Genomic DNA, 23,162 nt, shown 5'->3' with positions numbered 1-23,162 from the left:
TTTGCTTAATGTGATGATACAGGGTACATTATCCACATTAAGTCGAATACAGTCATAAGGGTCATCAGAGAGCTCAATCTCTTTTGATCCTTCTTCATCCTCCAAAACACGCACTTTGGGTATCCTATTGAAACAGAAGCATATGCAAAACTTACTGGATATTACTTTACCACTCTCCAATCTGTTACATAGGCCTGCCCCATTCCTAGAGAAAATAAAGCTGTTAAGCATTGTAAAGATAACTTTTCCATGCTTCTTTTTAAAGAAAGAGAATGCAGATGAAAGACTACTAAAAAACACCAAAAATAAACATGCCCGTTTTTAGTACTGAAGGATTTTAGCCTTAATTCTAAAGAATGCTTCTGATCTCCATAGTCACATCAGTTAATGATAAAATGCTTTTTTTGTTTAAACATACCAGCAAGTAAGTGATCAGCTATACATTGTCAGGGCTCAGGGGAGAAACCAGTGCTTACATGGCAAGAATGAGTTCTTACAAAAATCCATTTCTTCAGAATTTAGATTAATTTAAATACTAAAGCTTCTTGTTGTTACAGTTACACAACTATGCTATGAAGCAACTGTCAAGTGATGCAATGTTGTCATCTAGGGTCTGCGGATGGCAACTTCTCGGGTTCTGCTGCTTCTGCGTATAGTTTAAACAAGCAGGAACAGAGTTAAGTTAACAAAGCTCTGATCTTCTTTCAGTGCTACAATCCATAATCCTGTGGCTGGCAGTGAAACTCGTGCCAATTTTGTGTTGCTGCTAATGCTGGGAAAAGCTATGACCAGAAGCAGACATAAGCACTAATGTTATTCAAGGAGGAAGGAGACTAACTACTGGGGGAAGGCTAGAGTGGCAGAATGCTTTCCTCACCAGTTGAGAGATTCTCCCCCTTCTACAGTAGGGCCTCCTGGCAGCTAGTAGAGGTAGATATGAAAAACAGAGCCATCAAGCAGGGTCCCAAGAGAAGCTTCAGTAGAAATGCCAGCATCCTCCATAAAAACTGGAATGTCAGGGGGCTGGACCTCTCACAAAGGTGCTAGTTTGACTCTCAACCTTCAAATTTCACGTCTACCTCTGGCTCGCAGGTTTAGGCCTTCAACTAGTGTCAAGCAGCATGCAGTCAATTTTTCAGTCCCTTTGCTAGACATCTGCCAAATGGAAATTACCCCCTCACATTCTTGATCAATTCCATTATTCCTATCAGCCACAGCAATGAAAATCAAGAGGCACAAGTTCGGAGAAGTATATAGGATGGGATAACCTTGTATAGGTGAATGTTTTAGGACACATTCCCCACTTAGGAGGAGTCTAATCAAGAGAAAGAAATGAATTCTTTAGACATCTTCATCCAGAACAGATATTACACTTTAACAAAGAAGAATTATATATACTTTTCCCAAACCCTTTGTTCAACAATGCCTGAGATCTTCAATTTCACATATTACTTAAAATGTGAATGTGAAGGATAAGTCTCTATATTTTAAAATTTGTCAGACTTATAGGACATAGTTGGCCATATTATATGCACAGTATGTATAAATTCCATGGAAATTTAAAAAAAGATGAACATAACATTCTTATGGTAATGAATAAAAGATCAGTTGGAACAGTTTCCAAATAATCACTTGCTTTATTTTTCCTGCCCATAATGTGAAGGCCATGTTCGGCCCTGGTGCAATTCTGATGGAGTCCACTGGTGTAAGAAGGCTGCTTCCCCTCAGGGATGAATATAGCATGAAAGCTCTTACTTTGTAGGCCAGTAAAAAGAAAACAGATCTCCCATGTCTGTGCACTTTCCTTGAAGATATAACACACCTCAGTGCATCTCTGAAAAATTAGCTTTGGTAACTGGATGACATCTAACAGCAATATTTGTTTATATTAATACTTTTACAGCACAGTGTTGTGTGTGTTACAAATTAGACTCGAGAGACTTATTCTATGCATTCTGTAACACCTTTTAAAGTAAAATATCTGGACAGCTTTAATGAACATTTTTTCCTTACAGGAGCAAAGTGTTTTCTTTTGTTTTTTTAATCCCTGGAAACTATTTTAGTTGCAGTTCATATCGAGTCCTAATGGCAAGTGCTTCATAACAGCTTAGACATCTGCAGAGAGAAAAGGCATATTCCCTGCATAATACTGACCAACCAAAACAAAAATCTTTTAAAATAAACAGAATGCATCTATTTTGTATAGTCTTACATAACTGCATCTAAAGCACTTTGTGGTTTTATATAAGATGTTTTCAGCTGAAAATTAACACCACTTTATTTACAACTGAGAGGGCAAGACAGTTAGCTGGTTACACATAGACTGATACAAGATGACATGTTATAAAGGAGAAGGCTCTTGAGCCAACAACGACAAGGTTGTTTGGAGGAACAGAATCAGAGCAGTGTGCGAGACAAGCAGAGAGGCTAAAAGAAGGCTAAAATCAAGCCCATAGAAAGCAATCTTTAACCCCTTTTCTGAATTGCATAGGAAGTGGAAAGCAATGTACACAGAAGGCAGCAAGTAGTAATGCATCTCCATAGGCTGCAGTTGCAAGAGCTAGTATTTGGAAAGTCCCTAGAGGAAGGAGTTGCAGTACTCAAGGCAAGAGGAGATGAAGTCATGGACAAGAACAAACATCTACTAAGACAAGAGGGGACAGCATGAGCTGGGCAGACAGAGAAAAATATTAGTAGCATGAAAGAAGTGGGAAGTAACTTCTTTACAAGCCACCTTGGTAAATAAGCAAGAAGTAGAAATAGATTTTTGCAGGATCAAGGGCATTCCTGGAAAGCATCAGATTCCCCATCTCTTGTGAAAAGCCTTCTCTCCAGAACCCAGACTAAGCAAATTGTAAATCTAATCATTCTATTTTTGTGCACTGTACTTATTTGTTGAGGTCCCACAATAGTGTTAAAACCTGCAGAAGGTTCATCACTGCAGCAAATGCAAAGCCAGCACATGAGTACCCAGTTGCACACCAGCAATGCTCTCAATTCAGTGCAGGAGGTCTAGAACTGCCACCTGCAAAACTAGCTTTACATCTGCAAGTGGTCTCTACTGGTGCCCCACGGGGGAGGCGGGGAGAGAAGTGGGGGAGTCCATCACTACCCTGTTATTGAGTAAGGGGCAGAGTGACATCTAATGTTGATATAGTGACTATTTTCAGTTACAAGTGCCTAAAGTCACAATCTATCTAGCTTTTGCCAGAGTTACAATTATACATATGCCATAATAGTTTAATACGCTAAACCACAGCACTGTATTTGCACATTTATGCAATAACTTGAGGAATGTTGTTCCAGGCCCCAACATACAGAGGTTTGTGTTCCAAAACACAACACTGGATATACAATGGGGCAAATTCAGCCCTGGCATATATACAGCTCCACTAAAATACAGATTTCTACTACAGCTGAATGTGCCCTAAGTGCCTTTAGATACCTACTTAGTACTAGAACTGAAGGAATACTATTCAGTTAGTATTCGGTGAGTCATTTAAAGCTGTCTAAACAATGCAATATTTATTAATTAAATATGCCATCATATTAGGTCACCATCTTGGATTCCTTGAAGCCTAAAGAAAGGATTGCCCATAGCTATGATGGAAGCTATACAAGCTTGGTTCTAAGGATAAAATTATTGCTCTACAAGGCTCAGATAGGCATTTGAGAACTAAATGCTTCAAAAACATGGCAGCCAGAACACACTAATTTGGATTCCAGATTTCAAGCAAGAGCTGGTCTTTTTAAAGCTGATATAAACACCTTTGAAAACAGGTTTATAATGGAAACTCGGTCACGAAATTACTATGAAGGAAAAGTAATATAGCTATAAGAGACAAGTTCAGGACAGTTAGATTTGAATTGTCTGGCATTGATAAAAATACTGAAGTTAGTTTTTAAATGGACTAACATGATTGAAGTGATATTTTTCTGGTGGGCTAGTAGCTGTTGTAGGAAACTTCAAAGTAGTCTGTAAAGAAGTAAATATCTGGAACTAAGAAAAGGGGAAGGAAAGAATGACTAGATTGCATAGTGGATTAGTGCCTTTCACCTCTGAAGGACAGAGCTCAAGTTCTTAGTTCACAAATAAAAGTGAGTTTGGTGGTTTCTTCACCTTCCTCACAACAATAGCTCTTCCCAGTTCATACTTGAGCAGAGAATGCCAGTTGTGCTAAAGTGAAATAAGCAAGAATCTTGTAGGTCAAAACTGAAAGAAGGTACTGGCAGTGGCTTTGGAGAAGCTTAGACAGTGTTTGCCCACACTAGTCCAAACTCAAGCCATTAGTCTCTCACTCTCATAAGTGCAATGAAGCTAACTCAAATGCTAGATGAAAGATATCTAGTTTAAAAGGCACTGTTTTTTAAAGAACTATTAAAGCAAGCACGGCACGCATCATGTCCTCCAGTGTTAGCTTGCAATAAGTTTTTCCTAACACAGTGCTGTTCTGTTTTAGTTTTTATATTTTCTTTATATACAGTATCCTTCAAAACAGGACTTCTGTTTAAACTACATTTCAAAAAGCCCAGATATCTTGTACATAAAGCACAAACAAGTGATCTAAAAAAGAACCATGGAACAGCAGCTGTTACAAACTAAACTTAGAATTTAGACTAACAGCATCCAGGCAGCTTTCCCATAAAATCGTTTTGCAACATTTTTTCACCCTTAGCAAGTTCGCAAGTCTTTGGCAGCTTCCCAATGTGTAAGAATATAACTTTTAATGGATTCCACATTACAGGAACACTTTACTCCTTTAAAAAAGCCACCATGGAGATGATTAAAACAGGAGACCGTTCAGTAAAATACCAACAGGAATGAAGTATAGCAGAGTTATTGTCTCAACCTCTCTCCCACACCAGGACTAGAGGGGTGTTAACACATTTCAAGGGACTAATCAAGGTAACTACTTATGCTAAACAACCTGTTCCACCTTATATTTAGCTCTGACACTCTGAATATGCTCCCCAGATCTAAAGAAGAGCTCTGTGTAAGCTTGAAAGCTGGTCTCTCTCGCCAATAGAAGTTGGCCCAATAAAAGATATTACCTCACCCATCTTGTCTCTCTCAATCTCAAGAGACTTTCTTCATGTCTGAACAAACAGATTTTAACAACCTGAAATACGTCTTCAAAACCATGCTTTTTTCCTTGTATGATGCTTTTCAACCATAGAGCTGCAATCGGATTGCAGTCTGGCATAACTCAGGAGTAACTACTGAAGCCAATGGAGTTTCACTACACTGCTGTAGAACACTTTGAGATCACCTTCAGACCTCTTGCGCTTGCAACAAACTTTAACTTTTGGAAAGCTATTCTGGAGTCTCACTATGCAACATTTGGCAACTTTTGTTCACAAGATCACTCATCACACTCTTGTTGGAAAGAATTTGCTGCAAAGGTTTATTGACAAACTAGAAATGTAACATTTGTCTATTGGGGACTTTCTTCATCTGGTTGTACGTAGAACCTACCCATTCAGCTGAAGTATTGGCTAACTTACTCCTGTAAGTGTGAATCCATGTTGCCAAATTTAGCTATCGCTAGCAGGCAGATGAAGAAATGGCATGGAAAGTGCCTCTGCTCCAGACTTCCTGCCTTCCATCACGCAGAGTAGGTAGCAAAGCAAAATTGATGGTTTTGTTAATGACATTGCACTTGCGCAAAGGTTTGCTGAGCTCTGGCACTCACCGACACTTTCCTTCTCTCAGTCAACAGTTCTGTGAAGAAACTATGAACCAGAATTCATGTTGTTTAATGTAAAAGAAAAAACTCCATTTTTTTTATACAGGAATTTAGAGCTGGTGACAGTCTGACAGCCCTATTGACAGAGGAAGTGATTTTCAGAGGTGCCAAGCACCTGCAGCCTCCATGGGCTTCAGCCTGTCTGGAAATTAGGACATGAAGGTCTTTATAATTATACACTGCCGCCAAAAAATAAGCTTTTTCTGAAGTTGGCCATGTTTAAAGGGGTGACAAGGGTTACCACGCTCATTCAATCTTTCAACGCTTTGCTAATAAGCGTCCTTGTCATGAAGGAGGACGCTTGCCCAACAGAAACTGGACCGAAATCACTAATTCATTTCAGCTGGATGTAAATGTTCAGTTTTGTATCTGGATGCAAGTTGACCTAGACAGCCAATCCCTTAATTTTTGTTTTAATGTTTAAGCTTTAAAAAAGTGCTCAGAAAGTATTTATCCTCCCAAGAAAATTAAGAACTGTGCCTTACCTTGTATTAAAGAGAGCTGCCTTCACTGCAATAGAGATTGCATCGAAGAGGTTGCCACCACATTCCAATAACTGAGGTAAAAACACAAAACCCATAAACTATTATAAGAAAATCAAAATATTCCCTAAATTGTTGTGACACTGAAACACTAAAAAACTTTCTATATTTAAAATATACTCAACATTACCTATGAAGTCACAGCCAACTATACTAGATCAGTTTCTTTCCAAAATTGCACTTTAAAGTGAATGCTTTCAACTTCAATTTTAAAACCATCAAATATAGGCAGCACAGTGCACAGCATAGTGATCACAAAAATGCAGCGGTAAAGATTATTTTTAGAAGAGCATTCGTTACCACTACAGCTACTTGAAAAACTCTAAAACTTTCAGTGAAAATTGAAGGGGTATAAGTTGTTGAAAATAATTTTTTGTCAAATGTGAAATTCAGGAAATTTCAGCCAGCTGTAGTTATGGCAATATTTAAAAATAAAAACTCAGAATAAGAGAGTTATGGCATTCATTCTTAATCCATGTAATTCTTCTTCTTTTAAAAACCTACCCAACGAAAGCACCTGCCCCTATCTCAACAGGAGATGCATGGATGCACCAATCTACTTGGCTCATGTGAAGATAGTGGATTAAGTTTCAGTGTACAGTTCTGAAATATGGCCAATGTAATCAGCATAGAAAACTAAAAAGCCTACGAGAAAATGAACGCTAAATTAACTAAGGGTTACATTTCAGACTGATTACTTGTACCAAGACAGACTGATGACTGAAAGGTGAAACTGACAAAAGGTGAAAGCAAAGCTAAAAGACACAGGGTGACCAAATTACTGCTATGCAACAAATGCTGGATACAGAGAAATTAGCCTGCCATTTTCAGTAGTTATTGGATTTTACTGGATAAATGCAATAAAACCACTCTATAATAATTAAAACAAAAACGAGATGTGTCTGTACTGTAATGAAGGTTATGTTCAGACCTCCAATATAAACTTTTATTATTTGTAATACAGTAGCTCCTACAGGCCAGGACCCATTGTGCTACCCATGGTACAACTTTTTCAAAACAGTATCTTTTAAACGAACATTCCTACATGGCGAATGTTTGTTTGTTTGTTCAATCTGTTCAGTTGAGTTGTGGGAAGAAAAAAAAGCTACCCATTCCTCTGCAAACCACAATAAACTCAAGAGTGGTTAAATAAAATGCTAAACCTGGCCCAGCCTAATTCTCCTTGAGGAAAAGTCTCCAAGTCAGTAGTGACAGAAAAACCCCTTCTACAGATGCTCAACAGGAAATGGCTAAGATTTTACTAGAGCCTAATGTAGTCTTCCCATGTGTATGCTGTGCTGTTAAGGAGGTGGAAAAACCCCATGCTCATTCTCCCCATCCAGTACGACAGATTGCTGGGGCAATTTGTGTGAAGAGGACTATAAATGTGGCAATCATGACAAAAGCCTCCTAAAAGCCAGTCTTTAGCATCAGCAACAAAAGGAAACTGTGGGTGTGAAAAGACTGCAGATCCATGGCTTAGGGTGTTTCTGTACTCACTGTGCTGCTCTAGGGGTAATGGAATTTTTTGCATCTAAAAAAAATAGAATGATCATTTCTTGAGACCACTATCATACAACCAGAGCATTAGCTGAGAGCCCCTGGGTGGGTTCTGCATGCAAATTTGTAGTCTAATTAACTCCTTTTGGTTCAGTCTACTGAACGTTAACAGTGTGACCGTGCAACCAAGTAAGACAAGTCTCGACTATCCTGGAGATAAAATACAGGCCATTAACAAAGAAAGTATCTTTCTTTTTAGATGAGTGACTTCACATCAACACCATCTGTTAAAGAAATTGCTTCTCCCTTTTCTCCTGAAGTTGCATATACTGGTCAAACCTTACCTTCAAATAAGAGCTGAAACTCAGATACTTCTGTGGAATTGTGCACGGTTATATAGATGTCAATAAGAAATGGCGCAAGAACCCATTGAAATCAGATATCTTTCAGAACAAGCTATTTTAGTAACAAATATATTCTATGCACTCTATTGCATATCCAAGAATGCAGGTTTTTTAAAAACTTCTGACAGAAACTTAATGAGGTTTATTCTCCCCTCAACTTACTGTGCAACTCCCACTAACATGAAAAGGAACTATTCTTATGCATCTAGTGGAAAATGCAGTAAAAAGTGTTCTCTCATTAATTTGCTCATCATTACACTTTCAAAAACAGAAAAGTCCACTTGATATTAGTGTGGACATTACAGATGTCCGTAATGTGCCATTAGTATAACGTTAAAATGTAGTACAGTGAGCACTCTCACAGAGAGTGTGGCAGAAATACCTGTAAATATTAGACCCTTACTGCATTGCAACATCGTTACTCTACCTTATGGTATTCCCTATAGTTATAATAGGAAATAGCACAAATATCTTGGTCAATTTAAACACTGAGATTTGAAAAGATCTGTACATTAATGATGCTTGTTGTAGCAATACCAGTAGTCACTCCTGAGGGTATTCTGCACACAAAAAAATAAAAATTCTATGCACAATATTTTAAAATTCTGCAAATTTGGACAATAAATGGCAGTGGGGAGCACAGTCCACTGGCTGCAGAGGTGGGAGATCCTGCAGTCCCTCCTCAGATACGGACTCAGTGTTGAGGCTGCACCCAGTCCTGACACAGTGCAAGGGCTGGGCCTGCCCCAGAAACATGATGGAGCCCTGCCCCTCCATGCAGGTACACCAGGTGTGGGCAGGCAGGCTTGGCCTGGCAGGATCCAAGTGTGGAAGGGCTTAGTGGGGGGGCGGGGGGGGGGGATCCAGGTGCAGGGTGAGAGGGTTCTGTGTGGGGCAATCTGGGTGTGGGTGGCTTAGTGTGGGGAGGGAGAATCCGGATGCACAGGGGCAAAGACACTCTGTAGGGGGGTCCAGGTGTAGCTGGTTGGGGCTCAGTGGGGTGGAGGTCTGGGTGGGGGGGGGCTTGTTGGGGTGGTCCAAGTGCAGGAGAGTGGGACTAGCTGGGGTGGGGGTTTGGGTGCATGGGCCTCAGCTGGGGGTGGGGTGGGAGCAGATCCAGATGCAGAGGGGTTGTGGTTAGGGTGTGGGAGGCTCCAGGTGCAGGAGGTGAGGCTTGGTGGGGTGGGAGGTTCTGGGTGCAGGGCGGGTACAGGTATGGTGGTGGTGGGGGGGCCCAGTTGCATGGGGGTTGAGCAGACAGGGTAACAGTTCCCCATACAGTGTCCCCTCCTCCATGGCTGAGGAACAATGGGGGCACAAAGTCTGAGGGGATGGAGCTTCCTGCAGCCAGGGGAGTTTTCTGGGAGTGGATCTGACCCAGACCTGGCTGCTCCTTGCAAGGGAAGGAAAAGAAGTCCCGTCCTCTCCGCTCCAGCCCACTTGGGACTAGCAGCTGAGCCTGGCGCAGGGTAGGAGACACCATCTGGGGCGTCCCCAGCCTCACCACTCGCCCCCAGCTTCCTGCAGTGATTTACCTCTCTGCTAGCTGCTACAGGCGCCCAAAACGATGTGCCCAGGGGCGTATGACTGTTCTTGTGGCTTCCCTTTGCTTCCCCATCAGAAAGTCATTTTTCCATGGGGAAGCAAAGAAATCTGCAGAGGACATGAACTCTGCAAGTGCACAGTGGTGCAGAATTCCCCAGGAGTAAGTAGTTCTTCAATGGTACACACCGCCCAGCCCCAAAAGAAACAATAGATTTAAATACAATAAATCTTATCATCTGAGTTCTACCTTTGCACTCTATGCAGCACAAATCCTAGTCCTGAACACATTTCCATTAGACTTACTAATAAAATTTTCAGTTGGGCGAAAAGCATAAACCTGACCATGTAAGAAAGTATGTGAATCAACAAGATATATAACATAAGGAGCTTTGAGATACTGATATATTTAACAATCTAAGATAACTAAAGCTATACTGAAGTAAGTGTGGGAATCAATTTAAATTTGACTAAGAAAAAAGAATCAAAATGCCCATCATTAACATTATCTGCTCACCCATGGAGGTTTACAGAATTACTGCTAAGGTAAACTTGGCAGTATCATAAACAATTCAAACAAGAAGTTTGAAATATTGTGCAGTAAGAGACACATGAGATTTTAAAAGTGATTTACTGATGCATATTGTCTAATAATCTGTAGCTTTGTTCACGTTTACCAAATAATTGAAGTTCCCAGTGCTACTCTTCAGAAACAGCCCCTCATTTTCAATTAAATTATTTTAGGTTCTGATAAGCTGGCTGTAACCAACTGCATCAGTACACATCTGATTGTTCTGTACAGTTAGTCACAGTAGGCACATCCCTATATAATTAGACTAATGCCTTTTTTTTAAAAAAAAACAACAATGAATTTGTATTTTCATACATCATTTATTTAGATATGTCTGCATCTGAATGTTCTTGTTTGTTAACACAGACCTAAATTTGACTTTGGCAACTGTACTTATCACTGAGCTTTACATCTTCAAAGCACTTTAGAAACATGAACTAATCCATCTGTTGGAAGAAGTTATCAGTTATTACCCATTTTACAAAATAGGGAAATACTGACTCTGTGTCTTAGACAAATAAGTGTCAGAGTTGAGAATAGAGCTCAGGAGTTCCTGGCTCCCAGACCTGTATTCAAGTCTTGCTGTCTCTCCCTCTGAAAACTTTAAGCACATTATTTTGATTTAGCAACTCATTAGGTTAACTTCAGAACATGGACAAAATTTAGCTTCCATTCTAGAAAGAGATCAAGTATTCATGCTCTCTACACACACTTCAATAATAAAATCTAAACCTTCTGGGGGGGGAGGGAGAAGCCCCATCACTTCGATATAAAGCTTTTGTTCTGTTCCAAGGATCCACCAGCAATAATACAGTGTCAAGAGATATATGGTGTGAGTGGTTATGTTAGCCACCCTTCTTTCCTCTCTTCCCCCACCCCACACAGCATTACAGTGGGGCATGGACATGCAATAATATTTAAACTGTGTACCTATTTTAAAAATATTACTGAATTATTCTTTTTAATGTTCTGTAGCTCAGTACCTTGAAGACTCCCTTGAACTTAAATTACCTTTTCTTTGCTTCACTTACCAAAACATCAACATAGAGAACCCAGCAGTGTTCTCTGGGATTAATACAAAGGGATTTCACGTCTATGGTGCTCTCACTGCTAAATATTCTGTAGAGCGTATTTACTATCTCTGTGGCAAGCTCTTCTCCTCCCCGGCCTTCAAATTCAGGAGTGGCATTTGCTGAACTGGATGGGGGTAAAAGAAAATAGATACTTTTCATTTCTAAAGCAGCCTTTATCCAAGGACTCAAAGCATTTCACAAACAGTATGCCCATATCATCTCCACAAAGGAGGTATTATTTCCACTTTACAAGGGTGGAAATGAAGGTAACACACAAAATTAGCATCAGAGCTGGCAAAAGAATACAGAAGTCCAATATCTGTTTTAGTCACCAGACTATACTGGACGGTTCCTTGACTTTCTGCAGAAATGTTTAAGACTAATATTTAATTACCTCTGCCCTTCATGATTAAAAAAGAAAAGAGAGAAAATTACCGTAAGTTCCAAATGGTTAAAAATACAGCCTGTTAAAGATGAATGGGACAAAAGACACCAGTGAGAAGAGGGGTGAAAAAAAAGACAAGAAAGAGACTTTTTAGAACGGCATGACCTTAATGATTAATATCTTTACTGGATACTCTGTTATGGGGTTGCTTGCAGACAGTGTCTCATTATCTCAGCAAGCGCAGTTTATGGTGAGTACCAGCTAAAGAGTATCTATTTTTAAAAAAGATCAGAGAATAGCATGAGCCTTCACTTTCCTAATTCCAAAACAAAGGTCAGTTTATGGGTATCCATGCAAGAAGATCCCTAGCTGCCTTGGGCCTTACACACAGCTAGAAACTAAAGGTGTTATCTAACAAAGGCAGCTATAAAAAATAAATCCCCAAACCAACTAACATTCTGAATCTTGTTCTGATTCTACTCTCGTATATACAGAAGGAAAAACATGGGTGTGCTGAACTAACTAGGCCTATAACAGGGGTGGACAAACCTTTTGGCCCGAGAGCCGTATCTGGGTGGGGAAATGGTGTGCAGGGCCATGAATGTAGGGCTGGGGCAGGGGGTTGGGGTGTGAGAGGGAGTGTGGGAGGGGGTGTGGTGTGCAGAAAGGGGCTCAGTGGAAGGGATGCATGAGGGGGCTCAGGGCAGGAGGTTGGGGTGCAGGAGGGGTGCGACGGGGGCTCAGGGCAGGGGGTTGAGTGCAGGATGCAGGAGAGGTTTGGGGTGCAGACTCTGGCCTGGTGCTGCTTACCTGGAGCGGCGCCGGGCAAAGACAGGCTCCCTGCCTGCCCTGGCCCCGCGCTGCTCCTGGAAGCGGCCGGCACCACATCCCTGCGGCTCCTGGGGAAGGGGTGGACAGAGGGCTCTGTGTGCTGCCCTTGCCCGTGGGTACCTCCCTCAAAGCTCCCATTGGCCGGGAACGGGGAACCGCGACCAATGTGAGCTGAGGGGGTAGGTGCCAGCCGCTTCAGGGAGCGGTGCGGGGCCCATGGCACCACAGGGGTGACAATCCCGCGGGCCAGATCCAAAGCCCTGACGGGCCAGATCTGGCCTGCGGGCCGTAGTTTGCCCACCCCTGGCCTATAAGCTTACCCTAATTGTGAACTCAATTGTGGGAAAGTTTACAAAATGTTTCAATCACATAATGATAAATGTTGATGGGAAAAGGTGCAAAAGAGAGGCAGACTGAATTAGCCGCTTTCTCCCTAGCCACAAGGCTTGTTCCCCTGTCAGAGAAAGCTATTAGGTTGGTTTGACTCTATTTGTTCTTGACAAAACCATGCTGACTACTACCTATTAACACCTTATTATCTTCTAGTTCGGGGAGGGCAAACTAAAGCCCACGGGCCAGATCCAGCCTGTCAAGGCTTCCAATCCAGCCCACAGGATTGCGAGCCCTGGGGCGGGGGACAGAGAGCACTGCACACTGCCCTCGCCTGCAGGTACTGCCCTCCGCAACTCCCATGGGCTGAGAAAGGGGAACTGTGGCCAATGGGAGCTTTGGGGGTGGTACCCAGAGGTGAGGGCAGCTCACGGCGGAGCCACCTGCTCCCCCCCTCCCCCCGGAGCCACTGTCAGAAACTTCTGGGAGCGGAGCGGCATGGGGCCAGGGCAGGCAGGGAGCCTGCCTTAGCCCTGCTGCACACCGCTGCCACCCCGGAGTCTCTCAAGGTAAGCGGCACTGAACAGGCACCCACACCCTGAACCCCTCCTGCACCCCAACCCCCTGCCCTTAGCCCGTTCCCGCACTCTGCGCCTCCCTGTACCCCAACCCCCTGCCACACCCCACACCCCTCCCCCCTGCCCTGAGCCCCCTCCTGCACACCGCATCCCCTCACACACCCCGCACTCCAACCCCCTGCCCCAGCCCCAGCCCTACATTCATGGCTCTGCATACCATTTCCCCACCCAGATGTGGCCTTCAGGCCCACTCATGTTCTAGGTGTTTGCAAAGACATTGCTTAATAATTTGCTCCATTATCTTTTGGGATACTGAAGTTAAGCTGACTGGTCTATAATAAAGTCAATGAACTAAAGTTGCTGTGTCAGAAATTAGGTCTAATTGCTGGACAATATAATGAGAAAACGGGCTATTCTGCCAATCATTCCCTCTGGGGTCCTCAGAAAGAGACTTTGGGGGAGGGGAGAAGCTGGCTATCGCAATGCTGGCTGATTAAAAGAAGGGGAATGAGCAAGCTTCCCCATCATGGCTGCCATCCCCAGAGTCTCCTGAGATCCCAAGATCTGGCATGACACCATTTTGCCTTCATCATAATCCAGAGAGATGTCCTGAGGAATCCAGATGATATTACCACCTCTGTAGCATTCATACAAGCTTCATTCACTTGGCAACATTCAGGGCACACCCGGAGTGTTGCATAGGAGCAGTGCACACACGGCTCCTCTCAAGGGCATGAACCTTGGAATCTCGCCCAGATGACATGAACCGTGGGAAGCCTCCCAGGACTGGGCTCAAGGCCCGAGAGCAAGGAATGCGGTAGATAGAAATTGGTAAATAAGAATGTTAAACAAAGCCAGTGTATTTCTTTTATCTGTTGGAGAATGTAATGCGCGGGGGGAGAGAAAGAATAAAGGAGAGGGTGGAAAGCTGACAGGAGCAGCCCGTTGGCAGACCAGCCTGCTTACTTGCTTAAAGCTTTGTGCTGTCTTGTATTTGAACCGCAACAACTGGCGCCCAACGTGGGGCCCTCAGCACTCACCTCGCCCGGCAAGGGTTTCAGACGCGTCACTCATCCGCTTCGCGGATCCCAATGAGTATTTTTCATTGTGGTAAGTATGGGAAGCTCCCTCTCTGCTTTGCAAGTGCAACACCGCAATGAGCTACAGTATTTGCTGCGTAAGGTTCAGCATGATTGCCCCACTCGAGAACTCACTCTCCTGCTACAGGAGGTGAGTGCCCAATGCCCGTGGTACCCTGAAGCCGGAACCCTTAAGCTAGCGGACTGGGAGTGGTTGGGCCAGACACTGCACAAAGAGCCTCGGGCGCCCGTGCAGGCTTTACATGCCTGGCACCTCTGCTGCGATGCGATACAGCGTGTCGCCTCGGAAAGGCCCTCCCTCGCTCCAATAGAGAGGCTGGTGATCTCGCCACTCCTGTCCGCTCCTGCAGCCATCCCCCCTCCTGGCGATGCGACACAGCGTGTCGCCTCGGAAAGACCCTCTCCCGCACCAACAGAGGGGCTGCCGATCTTGCCACCCCCGTCCGCTCCTGCAGCCATCCCCCCCCTGCTTCGCCCCCAGTGCCTCAATTACTGCCGCCTCCTTTGTCTTCCCTTCTGGAGCTGGTGAGTGGTCACCATCCCCCCATGGGGCCCCATGCTCCGGGGCCCCCCGGGGGGTCGTCCGCATCTGCTCAGGGGCTTTCGCTGGTGCAACAAATGGTTCACGTAGCAAAGATCTTACAGCAGAGGAATTAGCTGATCTGGTCTCAATCTGCCCGGTGACCTAGCAGGATGATGGCCAGGGCAACCAACTTGCAAACTGGGTCAGTTTGCCTTACTCGGTGATCAGAGACGTAAAGAAAGTGATTCGCGAGTTTGGCCTCACTAGCACATATGTACGTGGTCTCCTTGAAGGGCTAGGTACTGGGTACACCCTGGTCCCGGAAGACTGGAAAGCGCTGTTGCGCATGATACTGACGCCCAGTCAGTATGTTATTTGGCTTAGTGAGTATCGGCAGATGATGGAACGCCAAGCCCAGGTATAGAGAGCAAGGTGTCATTTATGAGCACTTGGCAGGGGAGGGCCAGTTTGATACTGTTCAGATGCAATCTTAACTCCAGCAGGCTGTCTTCCCCATTATTTCTGCCTGCACCCAGCATGCTTTCCGGAAGGTCCCGGATTCAGGCAAGCCTACCAAAAGCTTTGCCAGTATCCGTCAGGGTGCATCAGAGTCCTTTATGGATTTTACCAACAGATTGCAGGAGGCTATCCTCTGACAGGTGGATAACCCTGCGGCAGCTCAGAAGATTCTGTTAAAAATGGCGGTTGAAAATGCGAACGAGGACTGCCACCGTGCTCTCCAGGGGGCACAAGCCTCTGGAATTCTAGAGCTGTCGGACATACTGCGGGCGTGCCAAAACATCGGAACCCAAGCACATAAAGCTGGGGTTCTGGCCGCCGCCCTGCAGAAAAGCGGGAAGGAGGGGAAGCGTTGTTACCGCTGTGGTAAGGAGGGTCACTTTCAGCGGGAGTGCCGCTCATCGATGGCGCCCGCCCACCCTCAATGAAGTGCCCCAAGTGTCGGAAGGGCTATCACTGGGCTAATCAGTATCGTAGCGGGTCGGGAAACCGCACGACGGGTCCCCCCCAAACCCAGGACCAAACGGGGGTGTTCCCCACTCAGAAAACTGTTCCTCTGCCTTAAAATCCATAGACTCCATGAGGGCGGCGACTGCTGGAAGTGCAGGGCTCGATTTGATTATGCAGGAGGACCGGAGGAGGTTTGCGCCATACCTACACAGGTGACGGGACCTCTCCCTGCCGGATTTGTGGGTCTGGTTCTCCCTCGCTCACACGCTGGGAAACAGGGTTTTTTTGTCATCCCAGGGGTCCTTGACGCTAATTACACTGGCGTTATTAAGGTTCAGGTGTGGACCCATCTTCCGCAGTCGCTCCCGTGTGGACGGTCAATTGCACAATTGATTTTAGTCCCCTGTCAGGTGCCAGCCGCAGAGGATCGAGCCCAGGGCGGAGGCGGCTTTAGATCAACGCTGTCTCAGTCGCCGCCTCACGAAATGTCCTCTCCACTTGTTGCTCTAACAATGTTGCTCCGCCCCTCGAAACCTCAGTTAACACTTCTTTTAAATAATTTTCCTTTACAGGGCTGGTGGACACTGGAGCTGACGTTACGGTGATTCGTGATCAGGACTGGCCAGTCAGTTGGCCAACAGTTCCTTCTAAAGAGTTGTGGGGGATCGGGGGTAGCAAACCCGGGCACCAAAGTTTGTCTTGGGTCACGGTCTCTAAACCAGGAGGCCGTGCCCTTGCTACGATCCGCCCTTTTGTGCTCCCTGTCCACCTCAATATTTGGGGCCGTGACTTACTTGTAAAGCTGGACACCACCCTCGATATTAATATATAATGGCCCAAAACCCTCCCCCACCCACCTTGCCCTCCGCATTACCATTGGTATGGCAATCCTTAGAGCCCATATGGATTGACCAGTGGCCCCTCCCCCTAGAAAAGCTGAAAGCGCTTCATTCGCTTGTGCAATAACACTTGCATGCACAGCGCTTGGACAGCTTCACTAGTCCTTGGAACTAGCTGCTGTTATTTTGGCCTTTCAACTTTTTGCTGATTGTCCCTTTAATTTAATTGTGGACACCCATTATATTTATCAGGTAATTGATCATTTACCCCTTGCCCTTATTACCCCTCAGGTCGATGCTGACCTTCTTCGCCTGTTTTTGTCCTTACAGTATCTCATCACCACTCGTAATTTCCCTTATTTTGTTGCTCATATTCGCAGTCATACCCCTCTGCCTGGGCTACTTATTGAGGGCAATGCGCGCGCCGATCGCGCATTACATGGTCAGGTAAATTCCCTTTTTTCTGACCCCATCGAAAGCCATTCTTTTTTTCATCAGTCTGCCTCTGTTTTGGCCCGACAGTTTCACATTCCTGCTGATCATGCACATTCTATTGTTCGTTCCTGCCTCCCACTGTACCGCTGCTGCTCCTACCTTTTCTTATGCCGTTAACCCCAGAGGTACCGCAGCGAATCAGCTGTGGCAAATGGATGTCACTCACGTGCCACAATTCTGCCCCTATTCGTTTTTACATGTTTCCATTAATACCTATTCGGGATTCCTCTGGGCGACCCCACAGCATGGGGAAGCCACTCCCAAAGTTATTCACCATTTGCTAGCCTGTTTTGCTGTTATGGGTTGCCCAAGCCAGATAAAAACGGATAATGCCCCAGCCTATTGCTCCACAGCCCTCTCCACCTTTTGTGCCCGATGGGATGTCCATCTCAAATACGGGATCCCTTATAATTCCACGGGCCAAGCCATTGTTGAACATGCAAATCGCACGCTAAAAACCTTGCTCGACAAACAATTAAAACAAGGGGAGCTGCGTCTCCGAACCTTAGGAGACATTCAGCAACAATTGCATGTCCTTTTGTTTCCTTTAAATAATTTAACACTGAATACAGATCAGCAGACCCCCGCGGATTGGCATTTTCATAAGTCCGAGGTATTGGAAAGACCACGTGTCTATTACCGTCAGCTGCCCGATCCGCAATGGTTGGGCCCAGTACCTTTAATTACTTGGGGACAGGGATATGCTGCTGTGTCTCTCCCTGCAGGACCGTTGTGGGTTCTGGCCCGGTGTGTGCAACCGGCACTGAAACAGCATGGCGTGGCACCAGGGGCTGTCGAACCCCATACCGGAGTTTTAGCTGACCTTGGAGGAGAACGCGGTGCCTCCCGGGTCGACAATGGCGGGACAGAGACGGAGGAGGCGTAGCGTCCCAAGCCAGCCTGTGACATGGGGAGCAGTGAAAGCATTGGTCGCCGCGGCTCAACAAAGACTGGCAGCAAGCCAACAGCCAGAGACTCCTGAGACTCTGTTTGTGGCCATTCTCGCCCAAATCACTGCTAATTCTGTATTGATTGTATGCCTTATGTGCCTGCTATTTCCTGTAGGGGTTGTCTCGGGAGTGCCTCCTCTGTTACGGGCCCGAATGACATATAACCTATGGGAAAGATTGGCTTCAATAGCAAATGTTACCCACTTTTGTTTATCTGATTTTGTAGCAGCTGAAGAATTGTTAGGTATGTGCCTTATTCCAGTATGTCATCGCCCTGAGGAAATAGGGAATGAGATGATGCTCGCTGCTTATGCGAACCTCTCTTCCCAGTACTCTAGCATGGCTACACCTAAGCTGACAGGAGCAGCCCGTTGGCAGACCTGCCTGCTTGCTTGCTTAAAGCTTTGTGTTGTCTTGTATTTGAACCGCAACACACCTCCACCATCATTGGTTACATCTTGAATACACCTGGCATGTAAGACTTTGTCACAGACACACTTTCCCATCATTTGTCCTCTTTCCCCACCTTATTTCTTCTTTTTTCCTTTCTCTCTTCCTTTGCCTTCTGTTTAGTAAGAGTCTGGCTTAACCGGCTAAGACTGTGTATTTTGCAACACTGCTGTGAGCCTCTGATCAGAAAAAGGCAGTCAAAAGTAATGCCTTAAACAGTGCAACATTGTACAACTTTGCCAGGTCTCAGAGTGATGGATAAGACTGTGTGCTGGGCCTGTGTTTTTCCAGCAGTGAGGTTGCAAGTAATAGTTAACACCAGAGAAAGAAAATGCACTTTCTATCTTTGCTGTTCTCTTCTCCCCACTTGTGTGTGTGTCTTGTTTTGTCTTCTACGAAACAGGATCAGACTTCAACAAGAACAGCTCCAGCCAATCTCAACTAATTTCTCCTTTTTCACCTAAAAGACTGTCCATTACACTGTGGGGTTCCTTTTAAAAATCTCTCTCCAGAGTGACAGAGAGAAAGAAAGGAAATAAAGGCTGTTAAAAATGAAGGCCTTACTTAATACTTTACATTTCAAACGCTTTAACTGTTTTTCCTTTTCCTCCAGGTCCCTAATAAAAGGCAGGATGTTATCATTTGCAGATGTATAAATGCCACATTGTAATAAGATTACACAATTAACGATGAGCCAAAATTATAATCCCACGCAGAAGAACTATAATCAAATTTAAAAAGAGCCTTATCACCAGAATTATTAAATTACATACTAATGAAGGGCTCAATTCAGCAAATGTATCTCCCATTTAAGCCAGTGGAACCATTCGTGTCTAAACAGGACTGCAAAACTGAACCCCAATTTTGCTTATTAAAATTTTGCAGGTCTCATAATGCAGGTATAAAAGCTATTTTTTCAAAACTTTAGTTTTTACTTGCATTAACTAGGAGTCAAATGCTGAAATTTTTACTTGGCCAACTGGAGTACTGTCCCTGTAAGAAATGACAGACTTACACTATAGCCACTACAGCAATGCCGCTGGAGCGCTATAGCATACACACTTCCCTACACGGGCAGAAAAATCCCCTCTGCGAGAGGCAGTAGCTAGGTCAACAGAAACATTCTTCCGTTAACCTAGCTGCATCTGCTCTGGGGGTTCGGTTGACCTAACCACAGTGCTCAGAGCAAGATGATTTTCACAGCCTTGAGCAATATATTTAGGTCAATCTAATCTGAAAGTGTAGACCAGGCCTTAGCGCATTTGATCTGGATAACTGTGTCGCTGAATTTTATCATAACCTTAATCATTTTATTAATTGCAAGGGACTAAGCCTTGATCTACACCTAGCCACGTCACTTCCAAATACATGGTAAATACTGCCACCCTAAGGTCACTGGATATCACAGTAGTGTAGTAGCAGAGATGTTCACATTCACTCATTTGAAATACTTTGCCCACTGTAAAAATCTCAGAAGTAGAGTTCAGAAAAACTTATTTGTAGAACACACACAGATCTAGCAGGGGCCAAAGGGAGTGTGCTATTCTTATTCCTGAATACTACTTAAAATAAAATCTCCAAAGTTAAGAAACAGCTCTCAGCCACATTCTAGGAGAATCAAGAGTTTCTAGGGAATCCAGTGTAAGGAAGCCTCCATCACAGACTACCTCTCCATGTCAGCAGTCCTGAGGTTATCAGTCCAGCTGCTTCCTCTTGAATAGCTTAGTTTATTTCATCTCCTACTGACTTCTATCCACCCTCCTGTTTCAGGCCTCAGGTAGTTAATAAAAACATTAAGTTTTCATTATATGATTAAATAGGAACATAGGAAGCTTCTAAGGACAATTTGCGTATACAGAGATATTAATGAATACATCATTTATTTGCACCGTACAATTTAGTCTTAAATTAAAAGCAAACTGGGTTTGTAAATTTTGGTGGAGTTTAACAGCTAATTATATGCACATCAAAATAAACCTACATTCCCAATGCATTCAGGATGAAATTTTCATTGTGTGGAAGTCAAGAAATTCAGAGCTGGGGTTCCCACTGCAATTTTCAAATCTGCTTTCTTGAACTTTTGTATTACATTGGCACCTAATTAAAAGATCTCACTACAGACCATGTACTTTCTGCAGTGAAAAGTACAGATTTACAAAATAAAGTACCTTAAGTAAATGGTCTAGACGGGCACCTGCTTTAAGCTTCTCTACCCCCATCTACAGGCTGGTAGAATTGGTTAGAACATCTTGCCATCCTTTAAGGAGGCACTCTCATTATTTCCATCAGCAGTGAGCTCCAGACCTCCCCATAACTCTAACATGCAGATAGCACCCAGAAGCTCTCTTAGCACATTTAGAACTTTGATGAGCTAAACTGGCTGAAAAAGCCAGACATGTGGCATTTGTTTCTGCCAGACTGATGCAGTGAATCCCTCCAAATGAAAGCACTTCTATTCATAAAGAGTTTAAAAAAACAAAAAAAACCCCTAAATGTGAGCTTCTACAGCTTAAAAACAGTCATCTAGTTGCCCATCCTGTCCCTCCTCTCCCTTTCCTTCCTCCTGCTATGGCCAGTTCCACTAAATCAGGGGTTCTCAACATTTTTTAAAATACATCCCTCCAACCTCTCCACTCCCAACCCCTTTTCTTGGAGTGCCCACCCTTTACAAAATGGGAATTTTGAATGTAATTTAGATGGAACTGGGGCCATCAATAGATTGATTCCAACAAATGGGATTCTCCTTTCAGTAAATCAGTCCTCTGATCCTGTTATCTAACTGGTTTCAGAGTAGCAGCCGTGTTAGTCTGTAACCGCAAAAAGAAAAAAGGAGGACTTATGGCACCTTAGAGACTAACAAATTTATTTGAGCATAAGCTTTCGTGATGCTGTAGCTCACGAAAGCTTATGCTCAAATAAATTTGTTAGTCTCTACGGTGCCACAAGTCCTCCTTTTCTTTTTGTTAACTAACTATGCATAGGCCAGGAACCTTTTAAAAAGACATACATTAATATTCACAATGTTTTCTGTCCAGTATGTCTCAGTTTCAGCATCATAGAGTGCTAGTGGGCATGACGACTGCACATGCTTGGCTACAATGCCACTCACTGAAATTTGGCTCAGCCACCCCACCATTATGACGGAGGAGTGGCCAGGCCAAATTTGAACAAGTGGCATTGCAACTCCAGTGACAAAGTGCTCCATACCCTCTAGAAAGTTTGACATGTCCCTAAGGTTGAGAACTGCAGTTTATCTACCAAGCTTCATAGACTTTATGAAGAGAAAAAATAAATTCTCTTCATCTTCACACAAACCACAGCACACGATTCAAGCACTGAGACGTCCCAACTGGCTGACCTCGAAACATGAGTGTTATGAGAACTTTAGCCTCCACTCCTTGTATTTCATTTATCATGAAGTTATCTATATAGTACATGACACATGAGATCTGAAAACAATATTTAAGAGGCTTACTGATGGCTGAGCAACAAAATGATTATGATATTGCATGAGGTCATCAACAGAACAGTCCACCAGCTATAGGATGTTACACCTAAGAAACACCTCAAGTGGATGTGGTCCCTACATTTCCGTGCATGTACTAGAGAAACAGGTCCAGCAGGAGCTAAGGTGAGTCTTCCCTTCAACCTGGAGAAGCAAATGGCCAGACCCGGGGACAAAGGTATAACTCTCCCTCATTGTTAATTTCATTCTAAACCCAATATCCAGCATGTACTCTGAAAGCATCACTGCATACAGATTCAATTGTCGTACGGGCTCTCTCTCGTTACTATTTTATACCACAAAAAATGACAGATTATTATAGTCACAAAACCAACAAGTCAATATTTTACAAAAGTTATAAGCAAGAAAAACATCACTTTTTTTAAATGCAGCTATCCTGCTGATGCAGCAGCATTCCAGTGTGTAACAGAGATCTAGGACTCCCACTCCTTACATTGCTTTTGGGGAAAACAGAACAAATTCCATCATCATCTAACAGTGCACCCAAATCGTCCATTCCAAGGAGTGGCACTGTGCATAGTTTAAAGAGGTATAAATGTTCCTCTCCCCGTTCAGGAGAAGAGAGAAACAGAATAAGGGGATAGAAAAAAAAGGGTGGTGGTGGTGCAAGGAAATGGTATGGAAGATGATTATCACATATGTCTGCATGGCTAAATCAGCTCTAGTAAACTAGATTTTAAAATCTACAAGAAGCCAAGAAAGAATCTCAGATAGTAACCATTATAAGGATGGCACAATCAGCACTGAGAAAAAAATCTTAATTTGAAAAAATAAAAACCAAAAGCACCATATAAGCAACTTCTACAA

General features: G+C 43.9%; 1 protein-coding gene across 1 annotated transcript in view; it reads right to left on the bottom strand.

Annotated features, from left to right (window-relative positions):
• Window positions 1-23,162, bottom strand: part of EXOSC7 (exosome component 7) — a 36,010-nt gene that overhangs the window by 5,778 nt on the left and 7,070 nt on the right. The window contains exons 4-6 of the mRNA XM_084620709.1: window positions 11,338-11,503; window positions 6,233-6,303; window positions 1-124 (exon numbers count right to left, since the gene is read on the bottom strand). Of these exons, the coding sequence (XP_084476835.1) occupies window positions 1-124; window positions 6,233-6,303; window positions 11,338-11,503 (361 nt within the window). The remainder of the gene's footprint in view (window positions 125-6,232; window positions 6,304-11,337; window positions 11,504-23,162) is intronic.

The sequence above is a fragment of the Lepidochelys olivacea genome (assembly GCF_965140295.1).
Source record: "Lepidochelys olivacea isolate rLepOli2 genome assembly, chromosome: 2".
Lineage (NCBI taxonomy): Eukaryota > Metazoa > Chordata > Testudines > Cheloniidae > Lepidochelys > Lepidochelys olivacea.
This window is presented reverse-complemented; position numbering and strand designations above follow the sequence as displayed.